The sequence below is a fragment of the Schistocerca serialis genome, chromosome 1 (genome assembly GCF_023864345.2).
Source record: "Schistocerca serialis cubense isolate TAMUIC-IGC-003099 chromosome 1, iqSchSeri2.2, whole genome shotgun sequence".
Lineage (NCBI taxonomy): Eukaryota > Metazoa > Arthropoda > Insecta > Orthoptera > Acrididae > Schistocerca > Schistocerca serialis.
Genome location: NC_064638.1, coordinates 622,207,275 through 622,233,160, shown reverse-complemented (window position 1 = coordinate 622,233,160; position 25,886 = coordinate 622,207,275). Strand labels below are relative to the sequence as shown.

Below are 25,886 nucleotides of genomic sequence, written 5' to 3'. Positions count from 1 at the left end.
GTGTCATATGATAGCAATCTCTTATCGACGCAACGGTTCAAACCCACGTCCGCCCATCATGATTTAGGTATTCCGTGATTTCCCTATATCGCTTCAGGCAAATGCCGGGATGGTTCTTCTGAGAGGGCACGGCCGATTTCCATCTCCATCCTTCCCTAATCCGAGCTTGTGCTCCGCCTCCAATGATCTCGTTGTTGACGGGACGTTAAACACTAATCTCCACTTCCACCACCACCTCCTCCTCCACCACCACCTCCTCCTCCTCATCTTATCGACGCACCTAATTTGTACGACTGGTGAGTGAGTGAGATGTTCCTCCTTACCCGATATAGCTTAGGTGTTCGTATGAATGTAAACGTAATCACTCCCAAGGAAACGATGAAAATATAATCGTTTGTCACATAAGTTGCGACAAATGAACCGAACAGTTTCACAACCACGCAGATTCTCTGTGATGTGCCAAAACATATGCTTTAAACGTTTTTGGCGTTCCGTTTTAGATGTCCTGACTCTTCAATTCCTTTGCACGTAGTTCATGCCAGGTTAATTGTTTCCATTTCTGTGAGACGTCTTTATGGTATCTCGACTGCTCTCACTACTCATTACATTTACTTGCGACGGTTTTTACCACATGACGTATTCTACAACCAATATTTAGTATGACAAGTGCAAAGAGAGGACAAACATTTCAATGACCGGACTGGGACAGTTCATAATGTTGTGGAGAGAAACAGGTGGCACGATGAGGTTCTGAACACGGCACGCCCGCTTAGCAGTCCAACACCATGACCACTTACCTGCGACGCCATTGCTGTTTCAGGCGCTCTTCATTACACTTCTTGTTCTTGGACGTTCACTGTTTCCATCCTCTGGCCCATTGTATCACCAAATCTAAGGAATGTGCGATGGGGAGTTTGCCTTATCACGAACATGATTTGCATGGCGAACTAGTACGGGCGTTCCTTTGCTTGGACAACGAATTTATATTAAAACAGTTCCACAGCCTTGGGAGCCGCGTGCGCCTAATGAAAAGCTACGGAATGTGTGCACAAAAGATAAGGAAGGATTTTTCTCACAGCAGCGTAAAGGCGAGATTTTGGAGGTGAGAGAGAATATTTTTTCAGCATTAACGACTTTCGAAATGAACGTCTCTGATATAGAAACTCAAGATATATTTTTCTTGACTCTGTCTTGAAATAGCCCAACTACCTTACGAAACATTTCCGACTGTGAAGAACACAAAGGTTAACTATGAAATTTCTCCCCTTTAGGACGGAATGTTGACAATAGCGCGGGGAACAGTAGTGGGTAGCTCATCATAACCAGCTGCAGTGTGTAGTGTTTCCATCGATTACCTTCTGCACGTTATCTAGTAACTCCTAAAGTGACTGGAAGCTGAAATCGATATAAAATCTTGCTTCTCAGAGAAATTTCTTATATATCTTCAAACTGTTCAAAAAGTCGGCGCTTGCGCAGAGCCGCTTTCTGATTTTAGCAAGCACCTTGCTATATAAGAAATCACACAGTTCTGCTCCTACAGAATGAGGCTGATGCAAAAGTGCCTGGATTAGGAACACATCATGATGCTACATATTTTACTTCTGTTTGGCGAAACAGGATGGTGTTGAGGATGGTCTTCGCCCTCTTCATAAAGATTCTTTCGGTAAAACTTCGCGAGGCATACTCAACCACATCAAAGTTCATCCTTTTCTGTCGTAATGTGATCAATGATGATGGTAGGTTTAACTTTTCCTAATATTCCAGCTTTTTAGCAAATGGGGAAGTTTGAGGCGCTCAAAAATATTCCACTTCCCGCGCTGTGGGTGACAGCTATTGAAATTTTACTGAAACGTTATTGAAACTTGTAGTAGACCGGACTGACTGAATAGTGTTTCTTTACTTGGAACAATCTCGTACCCAGGCTGTTGAGTAGTTTGTAAAAAAAGTTTGTAACGAACTTCTATCATTAGATCGAAATTTAGATCTATCATTTTGAACTGACACAGAAGCAAGGAAACTTACAACTACGCATGTTTTATGGTATTCGATTGTAGGTGGAATACTTTCAGTTGATGGATAGTCATGTACAGCTCACCCGATGAAAGTTTTACATGTAAATATTTGATAATTACGCCGATTATTCTTTAAAATTAGTATGTTTCACATAATTTTGGAGTAGAATACAATTTCTTGATATTAAATTACTTCAGCTTTTCCCTTTTCCTACGATGACAGTACACGAAGTTATTGTAAAAAAAAAAAGTAATTTTTATGCAGCGCAATCTATTTTCCGACATCGCTTTACGGATGCACCTGGAATGGCCCCAAGGCCATTTATTTTCATTTCTCGTTTAAGCCCACCCCCACCCACTCCTGCCCCATCACTGGTTTTAGTACCTAACTAAACTTTAGAATGAAAGATTTTTCTTTGAGCACTTTTATCTCATCTCTAACATGACGAAAAATGAATTCCAGCTAGTTTTGTGTTTTACTAAGTCACCGACTAATGAGTCAATGAGACGATTCGTACTGTTTGTGTCTAAAACCTCTCTTATATTTCAGTGTTTCTTAATTACTACAGATCTTAAAACGCGTTCGAAATCCATTCAGTTCCATGTTTTTATTTTATCTGTTACCAAAGTCAAAAAATGTACTTTCGCTTCTATAAATCTTGGACACCACGTGTGTGTGTGTGTGTGTGTGTGTGTGTGTGTGTGTGTGTGTGTGTGTGTGTTTACGATGAATGATGAAGCTGTTCCCGGTGCATTACGACTGCTACTACAACTTCTTCTCGGATGAGAAAGCTAACTATCCACAGTGAGGGTAGTCACTTGTTGCTAAACTTGCTTCCTCTGCATTAGTCCTCTCCCTAGCGGCAACCACTTCACCTACAGCCCCATTTCAAATCAACCAATTTAAAATGTGTGCAATGTACTTACTATATGAAAATCATTTGATTGTAGGACTCTGTACTCCTGTGGTGGCAGAAACAGTTGTCATGCTGTCAGTCCATTTACCGGTTTCGAAGTGAGTAATGAAGCAATTTCTGGTCTGTTGCATGAAATATCCTCAGCTTGGAGAAGACTTTTCATCATGTATCTAGCGTTTGTTTTGTACAGGCATCTATGTCATGCTTTTACGGTCATCGGTGTAGGGTAAAAATCACAAAGTATGTGTATACTTGGAGTAGGTGAGGAACCTGTAATATGCACAGCATAGTATCACGTGATTAAGAAAAAGTGATTATTAATAACTTACATAATCAGTGTTGACCTTTTAAAAATTGTAGTTCCACGACTGAAACATAGTCAAACCCTTTTCGTTTTTATCCCTCAAAAAAATTGGCTTTACCCTTCAAGGGTAGTTACCCTCGGTTGGGAACCACTGGCCTAGAGGGAAGACCTTCCTTTAAGAAGAGTGTTATTACTGAGGGGCCAGACACCTTACATGTAGAAGCTCTTAATGTCATGAAGTATTTCTGCCTGCAGAGGGATGGCGCTTCACACGAGGCCAAAACCGCCTCATGTTTCGAAAAGTCGAATCATAATCTGAAGCCCTTCGGCGTCTTTATGTGGCCACGGGTAAAACATTGATCCCATTTGAGTGCGTTTTTTTTATCCATTCTGCCAATTTAGCGGCGTATGTCCATATAGTATGTAGATCAGTGGTTTATGGCAAATGATCGGTTATTGTTTTTATGCTTGAACTTTACATTATCTAAAAGTTGAGAAACGATGATGTGTTACGAAAACCTTTGATTGTGGTTTACTTATAAAGCAGTGGTAAAGGAACTGGACTATTTTTCTTTCTTTCGTTCCTTCTATCTGCTTCTCATTAATAGTAGATGAACCAGTACTTTTTAAATGAATGATGATGCTGCAGACCGGTCTTTTGTTTTTTGTGTGAGGTACATAGCGATTCGGAACTTAATTCCGATATTTGTCGTAGAGGCACATCGTTACAATATGCGACTCTATTGTTCGGAGAAATCGCTTAGGTCTCTATGTAGTAGCTACTAACACCATCCCCTGTGCTCGCTTTTCGCCTTAGAGTCCGATAATTTATTTACAGTTAATCGTAGCAGAGCACAATAGGTCTCAGTTTCTTGCCACAACAGTTTTTTAAGCTTTACTGTGTTGAGCGACTAGTACTATACATTCGGGTCACATTATGATCACATTGCGAGTGGAACGCTCGGAGATCCGGCAACATGTTATTCCCCCTTGTCGGCTAGTTGGCCGCCTCCCTGTACAGTTCAGGGGTCGAACGCGGTAGGGGAGGATGGCACCATTGTGTGCGCCCAGGACGAGCTCTCCATCGCAGCTGTCCACGACAGAGGCCCGCTCTGGGCGCCTATTGTTCCCTCATCTCTGATCCGTGCACTCGATCTCGCGGCACGGGTGGAGCTTAAATTTTTTGAATCGATATTTTCCTACTTGACAGTACTACTGCCGAAGTGAGGTAATTGTAACTACATGAGGTAATTGTAACTACAGACAAATCATAGTGCAGAAAAACTTATATAATCACAGTGCGGCGCGGTGCTTACAGTTGTGCAAATCAGCATTACGTGGATCTATGAAATTATTTTTTTAATTCTTGTAGGTAACACACAGAAGTTAATTGTTGCCTGTGGTCACTTTTCGAAGAGGCAACTTGTGTACTACTACACAGAGTTACTGTAAATTCAGTGGAAGAATTGAAAGTGGAAAAAATATTAGATAGAAATGTTGAAATCACAAGTCTCTGGAAAAAAAACAAGTAATTGATGAGACATGATTTGTAACATAGAAACATTACTAACTAGTCGATAGAAGAGTGATGATTACGGTTATTTGAAGATTGTAGTGGCCTTGTAGTTCCCGGTGTAGTGCAACAAGAAAGACGTAAACGCTGACGGTACGGAATAATTATTTATGTGCACTAACGATCCATCTCGTGACTGCAGCTTCAGTGATGGCAATTGCAGAGTGAAAAGTTTCAAGGCATAAAGGCTCCAAATCTTCAATTTACCCTGCACAGTACAGCATCTCCGCACCAAACTGGCTGCCTGAAGTCGAAAGGCGGACAGCCATCGAAGACACTGCACTATTCTATGAAGAAAAAACTATTCTGCAGGCAGATAGATGAATTCAGTCATTGGACATCTTAGGAAATATCAAGTATAGATTCAGTACCAATTCACCAGAAAATTACGTTAATTTTATGATGTTCTCTTCCACAGGTTCGCCCGTAGACTGAATGTGGATGATGATTGTGATATACATTTATTTTGAAGCTGTCGTGAAAACAGTGCATTACTAGAGTTATAATAAAACAATATTATTATTGTTGCAGAAAATAATACTGTCTGACGGCTTTATCTGTCTGGCCCACTTTTAAAGCCACACACAATGAAACGTGTTGCTTATTTGTATTATTAAAAAAATTGTTATTGACACCTAACCGTACATAGTTGACGATGGCGCAGGATGGAATGGAAGCGAATGGAGAATCACAACAAATAACTTTTAAAGGTGTGATCCCTTGTCAAAAGATCTCAGGTGTTTGTAGCAGATGGACTGTGGTCTCAAAGCAAGAAATGGCAGGGCTGTGAGCAGTGCTCCAGTTGGCTAGCTGGCAACTCTTGGCGACATACCAAGAACGCCTTCTTGGCCTGCGTCTTAATTATACAACAGGAGGAGGTGCGCAGCGCATTAGCGGCACACATTGGCCCGTTCTACCCATTAGGGAGATGGTCACGGGGCTCTGCACTATAAATACATAATTAGTTAAAAGCAAACGATAGACTGCTATTTTTCAGAAATAATGTTTCGTGCATAACTGTGATTTGTAACTTAGACTGCTCAAAGATAGTATCTGTTTACGAAATACTATTGGTATTTTAAATATTTTGAAAACGAACAAGTAAATCCCAACATAAGATAGTAAATTTTACTGCGCCTTTGCCAAAGAAACTCTTCGTTAAAAGTTACTTTCGCCAATGTCAGGGGTATCACAAAGTTTTCCAAAGAACAACACTAAACTGCTTTACTATCGGAATAAAGTCACAACATTGAATTAGCTACAGGTTGGATGCATGTTGATGTCTTGCGTGTTGTAAATACTCAAATGAGAACGAGTCGTATAACTCATTTACAGAAAACCTTATCTTCTGCAAATTTTTGTGCAAATAATCGACTAAGTTCAAAAATTCAAATGGCTCCAAGCACTATGGGACTTAACATCTGAGGTAGTCATTCCCCTAGACTTAGGTTAGTAAGGTTTAAGTAGTTCTAAGGACATCACACACATCCAGGCCCGAGGCAGGATTCGAATCTGCGACCGTAGCAGACCGTAGCAGCAGCAGCGCGGTTCCGGACTGAAGCGCCTAGAACCGCTCGGCCACAGCGGTCGGCTAATAATCGATTCGGTATTCGGATTTTTTGTAACATTTGAGCATGTGATTACCCACAAGTCGCTTTATGATAAGGACACAGTTGATTATTCATGTCCTTAACAGGAAGGTTGAAATCTTTGTCGGTATATTTTTTAAATTTTATAAATTTTTTAAAATTTCTTATTAGTGACGATAGAAACCAGTCCATTCAAAAACTGAGGTGGCTCAGGGAGTTTACGAGATACTAAAGGATCAAAGTTCGCAACGTCGTATGAGCATTTGTCGTAGCTATCTCACTTGGAGCCAGTGGCCCTATAGTTCCTTCTACAAGGCCGCGACCTGTTGCTTCTCTTCCTTTATGACATCGGTGTCGATGAGGAAAAGGGAACCGTTTTCCTTTCGTAACTCTTCTGGATGTTAGCATTTCTGAGCTTGAATGTTATCTCAGCGTTTCTAGAAACTCTTGTGGCGGTTTCAACAAAATTTCCACCATTTCATTTTTAGCCCTTCAATCTCCTCCGTGATTTGGGATTGCGACGTTTTAGTGCGGGAAACCTATTTAAAAATCTTCGACCACAGCCACATTAAAACGAATTTCGGTTCATTACGGGTTGCTGAACAATGTTTTATATTTCAGATTAATGCATGTGTGAAGAAGGAACGTGTACGAATTGCACTGTCGAAAATCACCAGGAGACGTGTTTCAGAATCCACCACTAATTATACGTCTGCAACTACTCATGGTGGTTCAAGCTTAAAAGTTCCTTCCTGCTCGAAAATTACCGTCGTACCTAAAGTGCCCATATTAACTGGTGAGTTGCAGGAGAGATGACACTGTTTTATGCCATTTTTAAATGTGTAGCTATATTCACATTATGTAGGAGTGTAGGCCTTTGCGACCTGAGACTATTTCAGTAAAGTTCTTTAGGGTAAGTGTGTTTACATAGCAAATGATACAAGTTACTGATTACATAGCAAGTGATAATAATTATTGACGTTACTACAGCTGCTATTACAGGCAGTTATCAGCAAGGTGACGAAGTTCACTATAAATCACATTTTTCAGTAGTAACTGAATTGTCTGTGGTTTTATCACAGACTACGCAGTCACATAACCTAAAGAATTTTTTGAAACTTCAGACGTAATTCAGTTGAAACCACTGAGTGCCATTGTGAAACGCTTGTACCCGCATGTTAAGAGGTTCAAAATTCGAAGCAACGAGGTGTCATTCTGCCGGGAACCAGAGCACGTGGGAACTCTGGAACCATTATCAGATGTGGCAGTCAAGGAGACAAGTAGTGGTAAATAAGCGGTCCATTGTTTTGTCCCTATACATGCTGTCACCTCACTGTTAAGATCGACCTGGGTCGTGCAAAGAGGAGTTGATGGAATTGTGTGGTAAGCTGCGGGTAGTAAAGTGAATAACTTGGCCAAGGCGGATTTCCTTCCGGCCACAAGTACGAGATGTCTTCCACACTCGACAACGTGCAGGACACACAGTCAGATGACAATGGGTTTCTTGCACCGATGAATGATTACTGCATGTGTTATAAATATCACTGTACATAACATACACTCCTGGAAATGGAAAAAAGAACACATTGACACCGGTGTGTCAGACCCACCATACTTGCTCCGGACACTGCGAGAGGGCTGTACAAGCAATGATCACACGCACGGCACAGCGGACACACCAGGAACCGCGGTGTTGGCTGTCGAATGGCGCTAGCTGCGCAGCATTTGTGCACCGCCGCCGTCAGTGTCAGCTGGTTTGCCGTGGCATACGGAGCTCCATCGCAGTCTTGAACACTGGTAGCATGCCGCGACAGCGTGGACGTGAACCGTATGTGCAGTTGACGGACTTTGAGCGAGGGCGTATAGTGGGCATGCGGGAGGCCGGGTGGACGTACCGCCGAATTGCTCAACACGTGGGGCGTGAGGTCTCCACAGTACATCGATGTTGTCGCCAGTGGTCGGCGGAAGGTGCACGTGCCCGTTGACCTGGGACCGGACCACAGCGACGCACGGATGCACGCCAAGACCGTAGGTTCCTACGCAGTGCCATAGGGGACCGCACCGCCACTTCCCAGCAAATTAGAGACACTGTTGCTCCTGGAGTATCGGCGAGGACCATTCGCAACCGTCTCCATGAGGCTGGGCTATGGTCCCGCACACCGTTAGGCCGTCTTCCGCTCACGCCCCAACATCGTGCAGCCCGCCTCCAGTGGTGTCGCGACAGGCGTGAATGGAGGGACGAATGGAGACGTGTCGTCTTCAGCGATGAGAGTCGCTTTTGCCTTGGTGCCAATGATGGTCGTATGCGTGTTTGGCGCCGTGCAGGTGAGCGCCACAATCAGGACTGCATACGACCGAGGCACACAGGGCCAACACCCGGCATCATCGTGTGGGGAGCGATCTCCTACACTGGCCGTACACCACTGGTGATCGTCGAGGGGACACTGAATAGTGCACAGTACATCCAAACCGTCATCGAACCCATCGTTCTACCATTCCTAGACCGGCAAGGGAACTTGCTGTTCCAACAGGACAATGCACGTCCGCATGTATCCCGTGCCACCCAACGTGCTCTAGAAGGTGTAAGTCAACTACCCTGGCCAGCAAGATCTCCGGATCTGTCCCCCATTGAGCATGTTTGGGACTGGAAGAAGCGTCGTCTCACGCGGTCTGCACGTCCAGCACGAACGCTGGTCCAACGGAGGCGCCAGGTGGAAATGGCATGGCAAGTCGTTCCACAGGACTACATCCAGCATCTCTACGATCGTCTCCATGGGAGAATAGCAGCCTGCATTGCTGCGAAAGGTCGATATACACTGTACTAGTGCCGACATTGTGCATGCTCTGTTGCCTGTGTCTATGTGCCTGTGGTTCTGTCAGTGTGATCATGTGATGTATCTGACCCCAGGAATGTGTCAATAAAGTTTCCCCTTCCTGGGACAATGAATTCACGGTGTTCTTATTTCAATTTCCAGGAGTGTATTAATCAACTTGTTTCTATTCATTTTCCTGCCAGTCTGCCTGCAGTTCTGGCAAACCATACGTCACGTACACGCACGCGTGAATTAGTGACCCACAACGCAATGCCATTACTGAGAAATACACTGCCCAGTGACATTAATGTGGTATCCTGTCAAAATCCAACAGACTTCTGTAGTGCGAACAGCTGCGAGACCTGCAGGGAGTGTCGGTTAGGTTCTGGAAGGTACCCCCAGCGATGCGGAGCCATGTCGCATCCATATACACAAGATTTGTCCATTAAGAATCCATTGCGCGTACAGCTCGATCGAGTTTGTCCTGCGAACTGTGTGATACGTTGCATTGACCTACTGGGAGATAACCGAGGAAAAGCAAATTGCATGTAGGAGTGGACATGCTCACCAAGGATAGATGCCTTCTGAAATTGATCCGTTGTGCCTTGCAGAGTGAAGAGATCACCCAGAGAATGACACGAAAACAGTCCCCAGACCACAATGCTCCCGTCTCCGACCTGGACCCTTCCGACGAGTGTTGCAGGCTGTTTGCTTTTCAGACGTTTCACGCCGTACTCGCCAACCAAATTCCAACCTTCGTCGACGATGAACAGCAGTCAGCATGGATGCATGAACCAGGCGCCAGCTGCAAGGGCCCATACGCAGCAGCAGTCGCTGAACGGTCGTTGAGACGCTGTTGGTAGCCCTCTTAGTTGATGTGGGCGGTCAGTTGCGCAACAAATGCAAGTTTGTTCGCCCGTACACATCTTCGCAGCAGCCGTTCACCCTTGTGATTTACGGCGCTTGGTTCACCACAGTGCGTCGGTGCCGGGTTTGGATGCCGCCATTTTGCCATGCACTGTATATTTAACCACGGCGGCACACTTAAGAGTTCACAAACTTAGCCGTTTCGTAAATGCTTATACCCTCGGCCCGAAAGCCAGTGATCATTAAGACTTTCTGGACGTCAGATAAATCGCTCCAAAACCACATTACGACATCGACTGCACTGCTTCCCGCGTCCTCCCGCACGTTTATAATATACTCCACTGCTTAGTGCTGGCACCTGCCGTCTGTGAGTGGTGACAGCACATCGACGTTGACCATAAGACACATTATTGTGGTGCTGCTAGGGAGCTCCTCGTGCTAAGGTTTGAGAAAAGTGGGGAAGAAAAATCAGCTTGCGATGATGTATCAGAATGATAATAGGTAAACAGGTGGTTTCGCCGAAGTAAGCATGAGTGATGCCTTAGGAGAATGCAGGGGGAAAAAACCATTGACTGGTCCTATGGTCTGAGCACGAAAGAGCAGGGATAAGAGACAATCGCAAATTGTCTTCGCTGAAGTACATAGTCACCAGCATCGTTATGAAACTGGTACGTGCATTTTTTCAGCTACAGTTATTTTACTTCAGCAGACAAAGAACACGTGATGTCGGTGCAGGTTTAGCGTTAAAAATGTGAACATTCTTGTGGGTGGCACCTGACATCAAATGTTCAAATGTGTGTGAAATCTTATGGGACTTAACTGCTAAGGTCACCAGTCCCTAAGCTTACACACTACTTAACCTAAATTAGCCTAAGGACACACACACACACACACACACACACACACACACACACACACACACACACACACACACACACACACACACGATCGCCCGATGGAGGACTCGAACCTCCGCCGGGACCCACCTGACATCGAATGGCAATATCCGAACTTGTTCTATATGCACCACTACGCCGTCTGAAGCAGTTGGTGAGCTGTAGTTCGTTGTCGCTGCATGCATTTATTTCTACCATATGAAAATTTTTTGTAGTGTTACGGAAATCAGGCTGGACCGTTGTTGCAGTCGGTGATTTTGACTTCATAAGTGGTCTATTTATTTCGTTTTAATGGTAAGTACGTTATTTCAGTATTCATTCATTTTTCGTGCCTCTGTATAGCATGTGGTTATGAAGCGAGCTTACTATGGGGTAGCTAGTGATACGTAATATGGGGTACCCCATATTTGGAGGAGCTTGTTTAGAAATTTATTTCTATTGTCGAATACGTTCTTTATAATTTCTGAAATTGAAAAGATATGTTTTTTCTTATTAGATGGTTTCAGTGAAGAAATGAAAGGCTTAAGACAAAGGCAAATTGAACGGAGCTGTGAAAGCCGTTTTAAGGAAAGAAATGGGCTAGTTAAAAGCGGACGGATATTTCTTTGTACCACAGACAATGTTAAAAAGGTGTCTAAAACAAAGGTGAGAATCTGACAATAAAGATGTTACTATAAAGTTCCGAAGAAAGCCTATATTTCCACCAGATCTTGAATCTGACTTAGTAAGGCATTGTCTGTTAATGGAGGAATGAACTTTTGGGGTAACCAGGACTGATTTAAGACGATTGGCTTAATACGTTGCCTTGGCAAATGATATCCCAAATAAGTTCAATGAAGAAACCCAATCTGCCGGTAAAAAAGAATGACACACGGAATTTCGACGGTTCGTGTGAAATCCTTTCTTCAGGAGAACGTGAATACGTGTTTCAGTATATTGGAATCGGAAATGCAGAAAATTAATTTCTATCCTATTCGGGTATATAAGTGCGATGAAACGGGGATCAGTATAATGCAACACAGAAACACTAAAGTGATTGCTTTAGAAGGAAAAAGATCAGTAGCGTCATTGCTATCTGCAGATTGTGGCAGCCTCATTATTCTTGTAGCTTCTAGGACTGCTTCTGGACAGTATGTTCCACCCTTAATTGTATTTCCACTCAAAAACATGCGGCCGCGAGGTTAGTGGCGCCATGTCACGGATTGCGCGGTCCCTCCCGCCGGAGGTTAGAGTCCTCCCTCGGACATGGGTGTATGTTGTTCTTAGCATACACGCAAAAACATGCAAGTAGAGCTAGTGGAACTCCACCACGGTCAATCCATGCCTGTCGTATTTCAGGGTGGATACAGGCAGATCTTTTCACACAGTGGTTCAGAAATTTTATCGCAGTGATAAAACCGACAAAATAAGACCCTGTCGGCCTCATACTTGGCGGACATTACTCCCACACCAGAAATATGGATGTAATTGACCTGGGTAGGGGAAATGAGGTTTCAATTTTGCCTTCCACCCCACGACTTTCATGAGATACAATCCCTAGACCTTGGTTAATGAAACCGCTCAAGACTTTCTACGGTCAGGTAACTGAGTTATGGTTAAAAAATAATTTCCCTTGCACAGCTACAATGCGACAGGTGGGAAAATTATTTGGCAATGGATATCTCCGCGCTGCGGCTGTTGAAACGGCAGTTAACGGTTTCAGAAAACGTGGAATCTATCCTCTGAACCGAAATGTGTTCAGGAGCCGTATCTTGGCTGTACACTCCGGAAATAAGAGCTTACCGAGCGCCAAGATCAACAGTCACCTGTCAACGGACTTCAAACAACTGATGGTAGGCCTATAGCTTCAACATGGGATATTGTGAGTGCTGCAGACGTGTGTTTCCTGTCATCCAGCTCTAATGCCACTGCTGACGACTTGGCAGGTTATTCTGAATAAAACTCACTGTCTTAGAGATCACAAATTGTTGGCAGAAGATTCAGAATTTTCTTCTCTGTCAGAGGACGATGATTGGAGAAATAAAAGCGTAGATGGAGCTGATGCTGAATGTGTGTATTGTGCAGGTTTGTTTTCAGATGATCGGTCAGTTGAAGAGTAGATCAGTTGTCAAAAATGCCTGATGTGAGCTCACATAAACTGTGCAGTTAATCCGAAAAAGAATTTCGTGTGCTTGAAGTGCAAATAAATGAATAATAAACCCTGTGTGATGATTTTAGTTGTTTTCCATTTATTTACTTGACTGAAAGCTAGAAAATGATTCTCATTGTTTTCTTTTTGTGGCTGAAGAACTTACGGCAGTGCATTACCTGTTCATGGAAACTGTTAAACTATTTCTAGTAAACTCATTTTATTGTCATACTTCTAACAAAAAATTGTAAGAAAAGATGGTACCTCGAAATAGAAGCCACCCCCCACCCCCCTAAGGAACCGTTTGAGATTTGCTAAAAATAAACCGCAACAGAATGATTTTACATTCAACAGCCTAAAAACTAAATAAACCTAATCTTAGAATCACACATTTTAGTATAAGTGTAAAAGCAGTGTTTAATTCGTAATGGTGTTGGCGGTATGAGACAAAATCAAAATCTATTCCATATTAGGACACTTAACTCTACAAATTTATATTAGAGAACCATCCTCAACCTGAGTAATTAATCGCAATGGGAGAAATTAATTGATATTACATGTACGAGTGATTGTTAGTTTCTGTAGTGATCGTAAACAGGATTAAAAGTTCGTTTGTGTGGCCATCATCCACAGCAACCACAGAAATAATCGTTTTGTAAATAAAAATCGTCGTTTCTCTTTCTGCAAAGTATTTTATTTGTTCCAGGCGCGCTTCGCCTTTAACGTACATTAAGGCTCTTTGATTGGCATCTGCGCTTCCTCTCGTGTGGTCACACGCTGGACGTCGAACTATAACTGCACCTACGAAACGCAAATACATAGTCAAGTTACGAACTTTTTTCTTCACGGTTTTCATGTTGTTTGCGCTAATTGCTGTGAAGCACTATTAATCTTCTGTCAATAGTTGTACATATTTTACCGAAAACTGGTGTGTGTGTTCACTTCGTCTTTTGCTATCTGGTTTGTTTGAAACGCGAACTGTTCTGTTGTCTACAAATAACGCATATCAAAATAAAATGGTATGTTTCCAGATTCCACTGATGTTGCCTTAAACTAAAAGGCGTAATGCGGCTGGTAAAAATAAAATACATTGCGGCAAGAAAAAGGCGGTTTTGATTGACAAAACGAATAATAAAGAATTCAATGCTGGTTGGAAATACGGAAATGTTTCGAGGCACACGAAGATAGAGGAGCAGTAGCAGCGGTGCTCCAAGAGAAGAGACTCACTGAAGCAGACGGCGATACGAGAGACAAATAAGCCACAAAGCCGCTGTTCTAAAGCCTCTGAAGGAGATCTCGCTTTGCCGCGTTTTTCGTTTTATGTTGAACAAGACTGACTGACTGATCAAAATTCGCCTTAGAAAGCTTGTGTTCCCTCCTCTGGACTATGCTTTACTTGGTTAGCCACTGATCTCCGGTCTCCCATTCTCCTCTGAAAAAAAGTTGTTGCTCACTATTCCTGTCTCTCTCCTAAATCCATGCGGGAGCTTACCATCGTCACTGCCTTGCTCCTCTGTTTCCCTGGAAAAGTTGATAAGATCTTATGTCTGTAGGTCTTAATCCTAAAGCAATGTTTTCTGTAAGAGCTACGCATTCAGTGGCGTCTCATAATTTTCAACGAACTAGCTTGTGGCTCTCTTTCCACCTGCACGATACCAATCTCCACCATCCATCCCACAAGTCGGATTTCCATGTTCAGGTGACAATGGAACCTTTCGCTAAAAATTCTCCCTCACTACACTCACTTGCGCGAGCGGTCGCTACAGCATGTCCAAACGTCGTCCATCTGCAAGGCCGCGCTGTGGGGTCATAAAAGAGCTGGTGAGCACGGCCGTGGCAATGGTCGCCTCTTTTCGTTAACCTTCCAAGAAGGGTTCCTGACTGCTTCGGCGTTAAAATCATTTCATGATTTTACAATCTCAGAGCTCACTTTCAAGATTTGTCTTGTGAAGTCATGAACAGTTTGCCTTCAAAATCCACAACGGGTGTGACGTATTGCCATCAGTAGTTCTTTTCTGTATTAAGCGGTTTCACGATAGTAATTACGTACTTCCGCCATTGTTCTGTTTTCCACCCGACCCTCGTATTACATTCGTCAGATTTGTATTCCAACATGTTGCCATTATTAAATATTCTCAGTGTATTGAATATCGGTCTGCCTTAGTTGTCTGATTTTTAATAAGGAAATACACGCATTCTAATTACTTGCGTGTATCACATCACATTTTACCGTCCCCTTATAACCAAGGTGTATTATTACTCTTGCACTAATTCTGCTTTTGTGTAAATCGCACTAGGAGTTATTGAACTTTTGTGATCCGAGGTTGGGATCCAGGGAACTAGTACACATAATTGCACAACTCGAAGATAACTGGATCGGTCGTCGAAATTATGTGCGTAAATGGAAACAAGTAGGGTGAACACCTAGTACACGCTTTGTTTATATTTCAAAAGTGAGTGCAGATAACATTACGCTGGTAACGATTTCAAGCGTCCGTTAATATACTGCACATCTGAATAGTAAACTAGTTCATGCTTGCAGTCCATTGTGCAAATTGTAAGTGGTGAATGGCGAATCAGCTGGTCTCCTCCAGTTGTTTACCAGTGACGCCGTTCCCGCAGACGTGGTTTTTTTCCGGGCGTGCAGGCGGCGTCAGGGCGCTCGATTAGGAGGGCAGCGGTGCGCGCCGCCGGCTCCGCCACGCCGCTTTGTTTCTCCTGTTATGCGTTTCCGTTGGCTTTGCGTGTCAGCAGCTGCCCCACCCACGCGAAAGTGTTCACGGTTGACAGCTTTCTGTGATGGTCACTGTCTCCTCTGGTCTTCACTACAACAGCGACAGATCTGGTAGCGGACTGCCCGCTAACCTGCCATTTTGTCACGTTCTTTGCACACCCACCAGGCGACCCCAGACTCTGACTTGAAATGTCAAGGAACTAAACCAGACGCCCCTTGTGGGGAAAACATCCATCGTCTCTGCGATGTAGTACGCAGTAATTCACAGTTAGTATTAAAGTTCTCTTCGTATTTCACACTAAGAGTTGTTTGTGTATAGCTGAAGACTTTTATCACATCAGAAAAGAAGAAGAAATAGTAAGAAAATGAAAGTTTGTATATTTGTGTTGTCAGTGATATACAATGAAGAAAGAATCAGATTCATCGAAACTTCACTGTAAACGTAACAAATGAATATGTAATTCGTAAGAGTAATATCAGTGTACCTGACTAAGTAGTTTGGTAGTTAGAGCCATATAAATTAAAAAGAAAATACTGTCAACATACCAAGTTGGCAGTACAATGAGAGTGGCAATGTGTTGTGGTCTGGTTTGAGGCAACTCGCCACGATAGTTCATAAAGTTCAGCTCTCTTCGCATCGCTACGAAACTACATCCATTTGCACATGAGTACTGCATTGTTATAAACCATGGTCTTTGTCGACTATTTTTTACCTCCCTGCCCTCCTCCAACTTCTCCTCCAACTTCTCCTCCAACTTCTCCTCCAACTTCTCCTCCAACTTCTCCTCCAACTTCTCCTCCAACTTCTCCTCCAACTTCTCCTCCAACTTCTCCTCCAACTTCTCCTCCAACTTCTCCTCCAACTTCTCCTCCAACTTCTCCTCCAACTTCTCCTCCAACTTCTCCTCCAACTTCTCCTCCAACTTCTCCTCCAACTTCTCCTCCAACTTCTCCTCCAACTTCTCCTCCAACTTCTCCTCCAACTTCTCCTCCAACTTCTCCTCCAACTTCTCCTCCTCCTCCTCCTCCTTCTATTACTAAATTGACGATTGCCTGATGCCTCAAGAAGTGCCCTATCCACCGGTAACTTCTTTTAGTCACATAATGCCGTACATTTATTTTGTCCCCAGTTCGATTCAATTTACCTTCTGATTGTCCACACTAACTTTAAACGTCCATCTGTAGTACCCTTTTTCGAGAGCGCTTTTTCTTTCTATCTCAAACGTTTATCGTCCACCTTTCACTTCTGTGCAAGGCTACACTCCAAACACACTTCTAGAAAAGACTACCCAGCATTTAAACTTGTGTGTGAAGTTAGCAAACTGCCGGTCTGCATTTTATTCCGACTACCGTCAGATATTTGACTGCCCAAATAGCAGAACACTCATACTACTTGTAGTGTCTCATTTTCTAATCAAATTTCCTTAGCATCGCCTGATTTGGTTTGACTACTTTCCACTACCCTTATGTTAGCTTTGTACGTCTTATAACCCTTTTTTCAATACACTAAGTATTCTGTTCGACTGCTTATCGAAGTTCTTCTCTATCTCGATCGGAATTATGTCGTTTGCAAATCTCAGACTTTATATTTCTTTTTCCCTCAGCTTCAATTCCCTCTCCAAATTCCCTTTGGTTTTCTTTCATTCTTGCTTGTACAGTGTACAGATCGAATATTATCAGCTACTGCTTCCTTTTTATATCCTTCGATTCATAATTGTGCTCCGATTTCTGTACAGGTTATAAATAATCTTTCTTTCCCTGTATTTTATCCCATCTATTTCCAGAAATTAAAGAACTGTATTCCAGTCAACATTGTAAAAAGTTTCCTCTAAAACTACTAGTACAATAAACGCATGTTTCGCTTTTTTCCAACCTACCCTCTAAGATGCGTTCTTAGGCCTAGTATTCTTTGCATGTTTCTACATTTCTGCATTACGCAAATTGATCTTTCCATAAGCCAGCCTCTTGCAGGCATTCCGTTCTTTTGTAAGCAATTTGTATTAGCCTATAGCAACAATGATTTATTAAATATAGTTCTGTAAGATTCACTTCTGTCAGCACCTATCTTCTTTAGAATTATGAAAGTCTTCTTGAAATGTCTCGTACATCTAGCAGGCCAGGTGGAACGGTTTCATCATGATTGGTACTACCAAAGATCTAAAAAATTCCGATTGAATATTGGCCATTCCAGGTGCGTTGTTTCAGTTTAGAGCTTTCATATTTTTCACAAATCATCATCTACGCCTTGGCCCTATTCAATTGACGAGCTGCTCATTAGTTTATAGTAAGTCGAAACCGAAAATCAAATCACTTGTTCGATAAGAGGAGGTGTGTTTCTCTAAGGCAACATATTTAACATGTAAGTAATATTAAAACCCAGTCTATCATAGTTCTAAAAACGGCTCATAAGTAAATAAAGTCGAAGAAAGACTTACGCTGTTAAACTTGCTTTAAAAAATCTGCTGTTATCATGCACGAGAACAAAAAAATCAGTGCCCGTTCTTTGCTCTTTCCAAATCATTACACGCAAAATGAAATCAGTCGGTGAATAATCACTGGGTTTAGTATAACTTTGATTGTTGCTACTGTGGGCTTTTGTGTGATTATATCCGATTAAACTCGTAATTTTGGCGAAAATCTTTCTTAAACGGTAGGATGGAAAAAATTTGAAATGTCAATCTGAGGTCTACTTCCAGCGTAGGCCATATATTATTCCTCACTCAAATATCGATTATCACTACTGGTTTGTTTAGATGCGCTATCCACTAACAGTGCTACATATTTTGAGCACTAGCCAACAGCATGCGTGTTAATTTATTGGATATGGAAATTTGTTTATAATTCCTGTGACAACTTTTGAGGGCGCGGTGGGGGTGAACTCGGACTTGTTTTGTCTGATGAAATTAGATTGATTAGAAATAAATTCGATGAATCCTACTTAACATCACTAAATAAGGAAGCACACATCGACTGTCTCCTTTTGTTCCATACATTTTTATTGAGAACAATGTGAAGTCGCCGACAATCGACGATTGCGTCTACCCCACCGCGCCTCCCGCCAGATAGTGGCGTGCTGGCAAGCGTACGTTTCACTCCGCCGTGTCTGTGCCACAAACGTTGCCCGAAACTTCACTACACACTCATAAGTTTGTATCATTTATGTACTTGAAGCTTGTTACAGTTGTCATGGTTTCATTTGTTTCTGTTGTCTATTCCTTTTCATTGTGCGCGTGCTAATAATCAAGCGTCCGGAAAAATAATCCTACTTGACCCAAATGTCAGATGTTCGAAACCTTTGCCCAGGGTCGGCACTCTTTTGGCAAGCCTAAAAGTGGCTCTTCTCAAATAAATGTCATTGACAGAACAAGAGCTTGTGCAACCACTTTCATCTTGATGAAGTGGATTTGATCTTTACTTTATTCACTGCACAATTGTTGCTAGCCATCCCTGTTTCAGACAAGGTTTTTTTTAATAAGTAATTAGATAAACTGTTGTATCACGTGCACTAACTTATTTGTGTGTTACCGTGTTACTTGTAGTTCTGCCTTGAACTATAAACTAAATTAAAAATTTCCTTGCTACAGCATTTGTAACTGTTATCACGTTTTTGTATGTCTCGCTGCTTGATGCATTCTTACTTGTCTTCTGTTCGCAGGTGAGTATCCGGCCTGTGGTTCCATCCGGTGACGTCGCTACAGTAAGTGAAACGTATATTTGGGACTGCTTTGCAAACTACTAGGCAATTATTCACTTCCCTCTTGCACACGCATAATGTCTTTGCCTGCTTAGGAAGCACTAACCAAACTTCTCAGGAGTTAATACACCTCGCAAGATCAGAACCTTTCACAAAATTCTTCTTTCGGCGCCAACAGAAACGAGAATGAGATGAAGAGAGAAGGGAATTACAAAGCTAAAACGTCCTTGCATTTCCCTACGCGGGAGAATAATTTAATATGCTCCTCAGGACACTAATGATAGAGTAGAACATTAAATTTACGAATTCACTTCGAAGTAACTGGTTCGTGCTGATTGTTAAGTACCGTATTCTTCAAGTCGAGGTCACTATTCTTCAAGTCGAGGTAACTGCTGCCCTTGAGGGGTTACAGTCTATAAATGGGTTCATCGTAAACGGTTTGAATATACGTGTTACAAAAGCAAACGATGTTAGATCATGTGTGGAATGTGAATGATGTTAGTCTTCAGATATGTCTGTAATTTAGTGTAAATTGTGTATTGCTAATAAAATGGTTCACTCTAAAAATGCGAGAAAGGATTGTAGAATTTGTTTCGGCCTTGCTGCTCTCTTCTATAGTTCGGCCAGCTGTAGCCGTAAAAATATATTTTAGAAGATATCGAAAGAAAGAAGAACGTTGACTGATGTTTTAGTTTAAAGTTTTTACCAGTAGTATATCCTTATATTTCGGTAAAATTAAGAGTACATAAGCGCTTTTTTCCCGCCTAGGCAACGCGTAAGATTAAATCTAAGTTGTAACAAAATCAAAATGCCAATAATATAACGGTTGCAGCTAACAGACACGTTTATCCTCCATAGACAATTACCTCTCGGTTTACTTGCCAAATGTTGATAATGCTCTTCCTTTAGTAGGAAACTCCAAATGGAACAACCACATTTATGACCAAGAAGTGTGGGAATAGGTCAGTGAAAGACGGTGGAAGCATTCTGGTGTATTGAGTTGTCGCGTCTTACGTTTAACTTTTGAAAAACGAGTGTTCCGCTTTTGTGACACCACAATTCGTCGTTTCACAAACTTGAACTGAAGCACGCACATGGTGGTCGTTGTCAACCACACACTCTCATCAATATCGTGATGCAGCGCCTTTTTTCCCCCTTACAATCAATCATGTAAGGCAGTTTCTTGTTGTTGTTGTTGTTGTTGTTGTTGTTGTTGCTGCTGCTGGATTTTATCAGACCTTTAGGTCTTCGTTTTTTAAATAGGTTTGATTTTGTAAGTGGACATAGTGGTAAACTATTTCTTCCTCTAGTAAATCTCAGCGTTGTGTGTAAACTGCGACGTTGTGTAGTGGTTAGTATTGCTGGCTGCTGACAGGGAGATTCTGTTTCCTAGCGTGGAAAGATGCATAATGTCGTGAAGTAATTTTGTAACAGCAGTGCATAAGAATCAAGGATGTTGTGTCTTCTAGGTGATGCTACTGAAAATTCTGTTGGAAGTAATCAATTATTGATTAGTTACAGGCGATGGTAAGCTTTGTTTGTCATAGTAAATACGTAATCCTGCTGGATGAGGCCAGGTAGCACGTGAAGTTGTTGCCTGAGCTAACTCGTTTTCTCCAACTGAGATGGTGTTGCCGTGTTGTATATCCCTGAGCGTAATTTGTGTGCCCCAATGCCGTCTTTCAGGGGCTGCAGTTCATTGAATGCTAGCAGAAATTGAATAGACTAGGGCAATAACACTACTCTGATTAATTGAATTCTATGGCTATGCTCAGCAGCGTGTCGTCATTAAAGATTTCCACAATGAGGTTAGAAGAGTGTTACTTAAATTTCATAAACCTTGTAGTAGGAATAGTGCATACAGCCTCTCATGCAGCTTGTATAGGAAAACAGCTACTGATACTGAATTCTCTTCAGACTGGAATCACCTAAATTCTTAAACCGATGGGAACCCTGAGGTGTCGTGAAGGTGATAAAGCTTTTTTTGACTTTGTTCTGACTATATACCACGCTTATGATGATCAGTGCTAGGTTCTGCTTTCAGCCCAGGTTGGAATACGGCATCTCTCTTAATTTCAGAAGAAACACACGCAGTTAATAATTCTTTTCTTCAACTGTTCTATCAGTGTTTTCATTTTTACATGATACAAAGGAAAAATTTAAAGCAACAGCACTGTAATAAAAACTGTGTATAAGATGAGCTCTGTAGTTCTTACTGTGGTATTTTAAGTGGCTGCCTTTGGGACCCACACTTTACGGTTATACATTTTTTTTAAAGAAACAAGTAAAATTTTCTAGTATTAATTGGGTGATCTATAGTCACTGTGATACCTTTCGATACTGCTGTGATGAATGTGCATTATGTTGGCAAAGAGTCAGGCGTGCCCGTACCCGTTAAGAGTTCAGTGAAAGAGATTTACTTGTCAGTTTTTCCAGATAATGTGGGTGAGTTAATATCAATATATTGGGTACTACTTAGAGCTACTGGCCCTGTTTACATACAAATACAAAACTTCTTATATATATTCGGTGTAGTGTGTTCGAATACCTATTAGTTGCTTCGCGTTGAGTCAGTACCCCCACATTATGGATCGACACAATTTCAATTCGATACTGACTCTTCTCCCTAACAATTCTTTCTAAATGTTTTTACTGGTCCGAGTCCTGGTTCGGTGTAGTGTGAATTCGTCGCACACCACCAACATAGCTAATGTGGCGCGAAGAGTATAATATCCCCGTACAACAGTTCTCAGAAAATTGCATCCATGATTCAATGGTTAGTATCGATGGTTGCCGGCTTCAGCACCCAGGTTCAGTTTCCTCAAAGTTTGTTGATGGGAAAGTCTGTAAAGTGGAAAGCTCATCCTGGTCAAGCTAAATTAAAATACCGGCAAGTGAATAAGCACAGAAATTTATAAGCAAGCTGCTGAAGTGACATCAGATCGAAACACTAAAATCATGCTGTGACCCATTACGCATTAATTAGTTCCTAAGATGTGGAAACAAAAGGTCACAATGTTCTTTAATGAAAAAGCACTAAATCGTCCGGTTCTCTTCTGCGTTCATACATTACTGTCGTGTTGGTAGGGAACGACGTCGCACAAAAAATTGGTGTGCGTCATAAGGGAAGCATACACGCAGCCGATCAGATTTTGTTCCTCTCACGCACGATTGCAGTATACACTTGATGTAAAAAACGTTGCTCTATTACGATGATCTTCTCATGCAGGGCAAGGCAGCAGGCTAGAAGTCTGCTCGTATTGCGTTACGACTTTCTTTTGTGTGTGTGTGTGTGTGTGTGTGTGTGTGTGTGTGTGTGTGTGTGTGTGTGAGAAATTTTCTGATTAACTCTCATACAATTCTTCATTCGCCGTTGAAGATTCTGGTGCTGGCTCAATTTCAAAAACACAGCAATCTTCTGTTTACAGTGACTGTTGACGAACGATTGTTGTGAGCGGTTGTGACCTGTTGAGTAACAAACTGTATCACTTCCAAAAGCACAATGAAACGGTCTATCAACGGAAGGGAGACAACGTCGGCCTGTCACGAACAGAGAAACAGCTACTTCCTATTATCAAAAGCTGTGTAAATACAGTTTTAACTATTTTATGTGTAGGTCGCTCAAACACGGTGTTCACCAGCGCCGTGCATGAATTTTAGCCCGATACGACTCGATGGACATGCGCATGATTCACCCACCAGAAAATGCTATTATATCGCAATCCCTTACTGTACAACGAATATACTTCGGCCCAAATGTGCCACTACAATTGTCATTGTTATTACTAGTTAGGTGCGTAAGTTCAACATTTTTGTTTTGCATTTTGGTATTTCTGCTTCTCTAGGTTTATTCATAGATTGTCATTTTTTATTTGTGGTTCACCGTTGCTGTTTGAATTTACGTATTGTCTTTTTTATTCGGAGACAGTGAGTGGAACTGTGGACGCTAGAAAATGGAGTGCCAAGTGGAAAATTCGGAACATTTCCGACATTCTTCTGTTTGAGTTCAGTAGCGGGGTGAGAGCAGCGGGGGCAGCTAGGAATATTTGCGCCGTATATGGGGATAATGCCATTGGACAGAGCATGGCAAGAATATGGTTCTCGTTTTGAGGAGGATCGTTACGATATTAGTAACTCGCCACGACCAGGAAGACTGGGGGTTTGATGAAGATCGTTTAAACGCAATAACCCACAATGATCGACGTCAGTGTACTGAAGAAGAGGCAGATATGGTGAACTGTGATCATTCTATCGTGCAACGTTTGCATTCAAAGGAAAAGGTTCAAAAATGAGATGTATGGCTACCACATGCTGTAAGTCAAAATCACAAAAAGCGGGAGCGATATGGACATCTCTGCTTGCTAGTCATCAGTTGGCTCTTGGAAAACACCCGACCATTCCTATCCTGTATCGTGACTGGTGACGAGAAGATTGGTGACGAAAGATTGAGCCCAAACAAAGCAGCAACTTCCCGTACAAAGACCTGCGCGCATCCACAAAAGATGTTGTTTCGCACATGGCGGAACAGCGACGGTCCGGTGTACAACGATTTGCTTCCTCGTGTAACCATCGCTGCTGAAATTTATTGTCAACATCTGAGATGTCTTGCGGCCGCAGTCCAAGAACACTGACCAGGAAGATTGCATGAAGTGATGGTAGTTCAGTATAAGGCCCGGTCACATTCCCATAGACTGACAAAAGCACTATACAGAAAGTTCGTTTGGGAAGTCAATTTGCACCCGCCTTATACCTCATATCTTGCGCCGAATAACCATCAAGGACCTTAGTTTCCGGATGAAAGTTCACTCCGAAGATGACTCGACGAGTTCTTCGTCTGAAAACACGTGATTTCTGCAGTCGTAGACTCGAAAAGTAACCCCAGTGTTGGCAGACTTGTAAATAGTGAAGGATAATATAATATCGATGACTAAAAGTCTCTGTTATGAGTATCTGTTGTGTTTATTGACTTATGGATAAACACAAAGAACTTAAGAACCAACTTGATACTATTGTTGATTTACCGAGAAACGTGATGTGTTGCACTGGTAAAAGTATTTCTTGGCGGTAAATCAGGAAAAAAAAGACTAAAACTCAAATGCAGTATATGAAGACATCTGGTGTGCCACCTCAGCCGGTTGCATTAACGTTGCTGTTCGGCGGCTAGCGTTTTCATATAGTTACATTCAACATGAACATCAACAAAAGCAAAACGAGGATAATGGAATGTAGTCGAATTAAATCGGGTGATGCTGAGGGAATTAGACTAGGAAATGAGACACTTAAAGTAGTAAAGGAATTTTGCTATTTGGGGAGCAAAATAACTGATGATGGTCGAAGTAGAGAGGATATAAAATGTAGACTGGCAATGGCAAGGAAAGCGTTTCAGAAGAAGAGAAATTTACTAACATCAAGTATAGATTTAAGTGTCAGGAAGTCGTTTCTGAAAGTTTGTATGGAGTGTAGCCATGTATGGAGTGTAGCCATGTATGTAAGTGAAACATGGACGATAAATAGTTTGGACAAGAAGAGAATAGAAGCTTTTGAAACGTGGTGAAGAATGCTGAAGATTAGATGGGTAGATCACATAACTAATGAGGAAGTACTGAATAGGATTGGGGAGAAGAGGAGTTCGTGGCACAACTTGACAAGAAGAATGGATCGGTTGGTAGGACATGTTCTGAGAAATCGAGGGGTCACCAATTTAGTATTGGAGGGCAGCGTGGAGGGTAAAAATCGTAGAGGGAGACCAAGAGATGAATACACTAAACAGATTCAGAAGGATGTAGGTTGCAGTAAGTACTGGGAGATGAAGAAGCTTGCACAGGATAGAGTAGCATGGAGAGCTGCATCAAACCAGTCTCAGGACTGAAGAAAACAACAACAACATTCAACCGGATTGTAAAACTCTGGATCTTGATTTTTCGAGAACCCTTGAGAAGAGTCATTTGTTGCCTCTCAGTATGGAGTAAAAGCGTGCGGAAGATGAGCAATATCGGTGACCCGTTGGCCGTATTCTTCCCTTGTCTGTGAGTTGACTTCGTTGCCGGGAGCGCCTGGGGCTGCAAGACTGCAAGAGGGATCTGGTAAGGCAAGGCAGAGCGCCGTGGGCCGCGCCGCGCCGCTCCGCGCGGTGTCGGCGCCGCCTAATTTTAGCCGCTTACAGGAATAGCGGGCGGCCCGCTCTGCTCTGCTCTGCTCTGCTCTGCTGTGCAGCGCCGTTCCCCCGCTGCGCTTCCCGCGGCTCCTCCCTCTGGCAACGCGTCTTCCGTCACGTCTCTCATTTATTCACTCCAGGTGCCGTGCGGTGCACTGCCGCACCGCGCCCAGGGGAAGGCTTTCGCCGTATTGGGTGTGTCTGT

The 25,886-nt window shown here is 42.5% G+C and overlaps 1 protein-coding gene across 19 annotated transcripts in view; it reads left to right on the top strand.

Annotated features, from left to right (window-relative positions):
* The window catches only part of LOC126478296 (RNA binding protein fox-1 homolog 3-like), a 468,968-nt gene that overhangs the window by 87,696 nt on the left and 355,386 nt on the right, over window positions 1–25,886 (top strand). For 17 of the 19 annotated variants that reach the window (XR_007587441.1, XR_007587438.1, XR_007587439.1 and 14 more), the window contains exon 2: window positions 19,489–19,530. The exons of the other annotated variants lie outside the window; for them this stretch is intronic. Coding sequence is in view for 13 of the 17 variants with exons in the window: in XM_050103691.1 (XP_049959648.1) it covers window positions 19,489–19,530 (42 nt within the window). In the remaining 4 variants the exon portion in view is untranslated. The remainder of the gene's footprint in view (window positions 1–19,488; window positions 19,531–25,886) is intronic. 19 annotated transcript variants of the gene reach the window in all.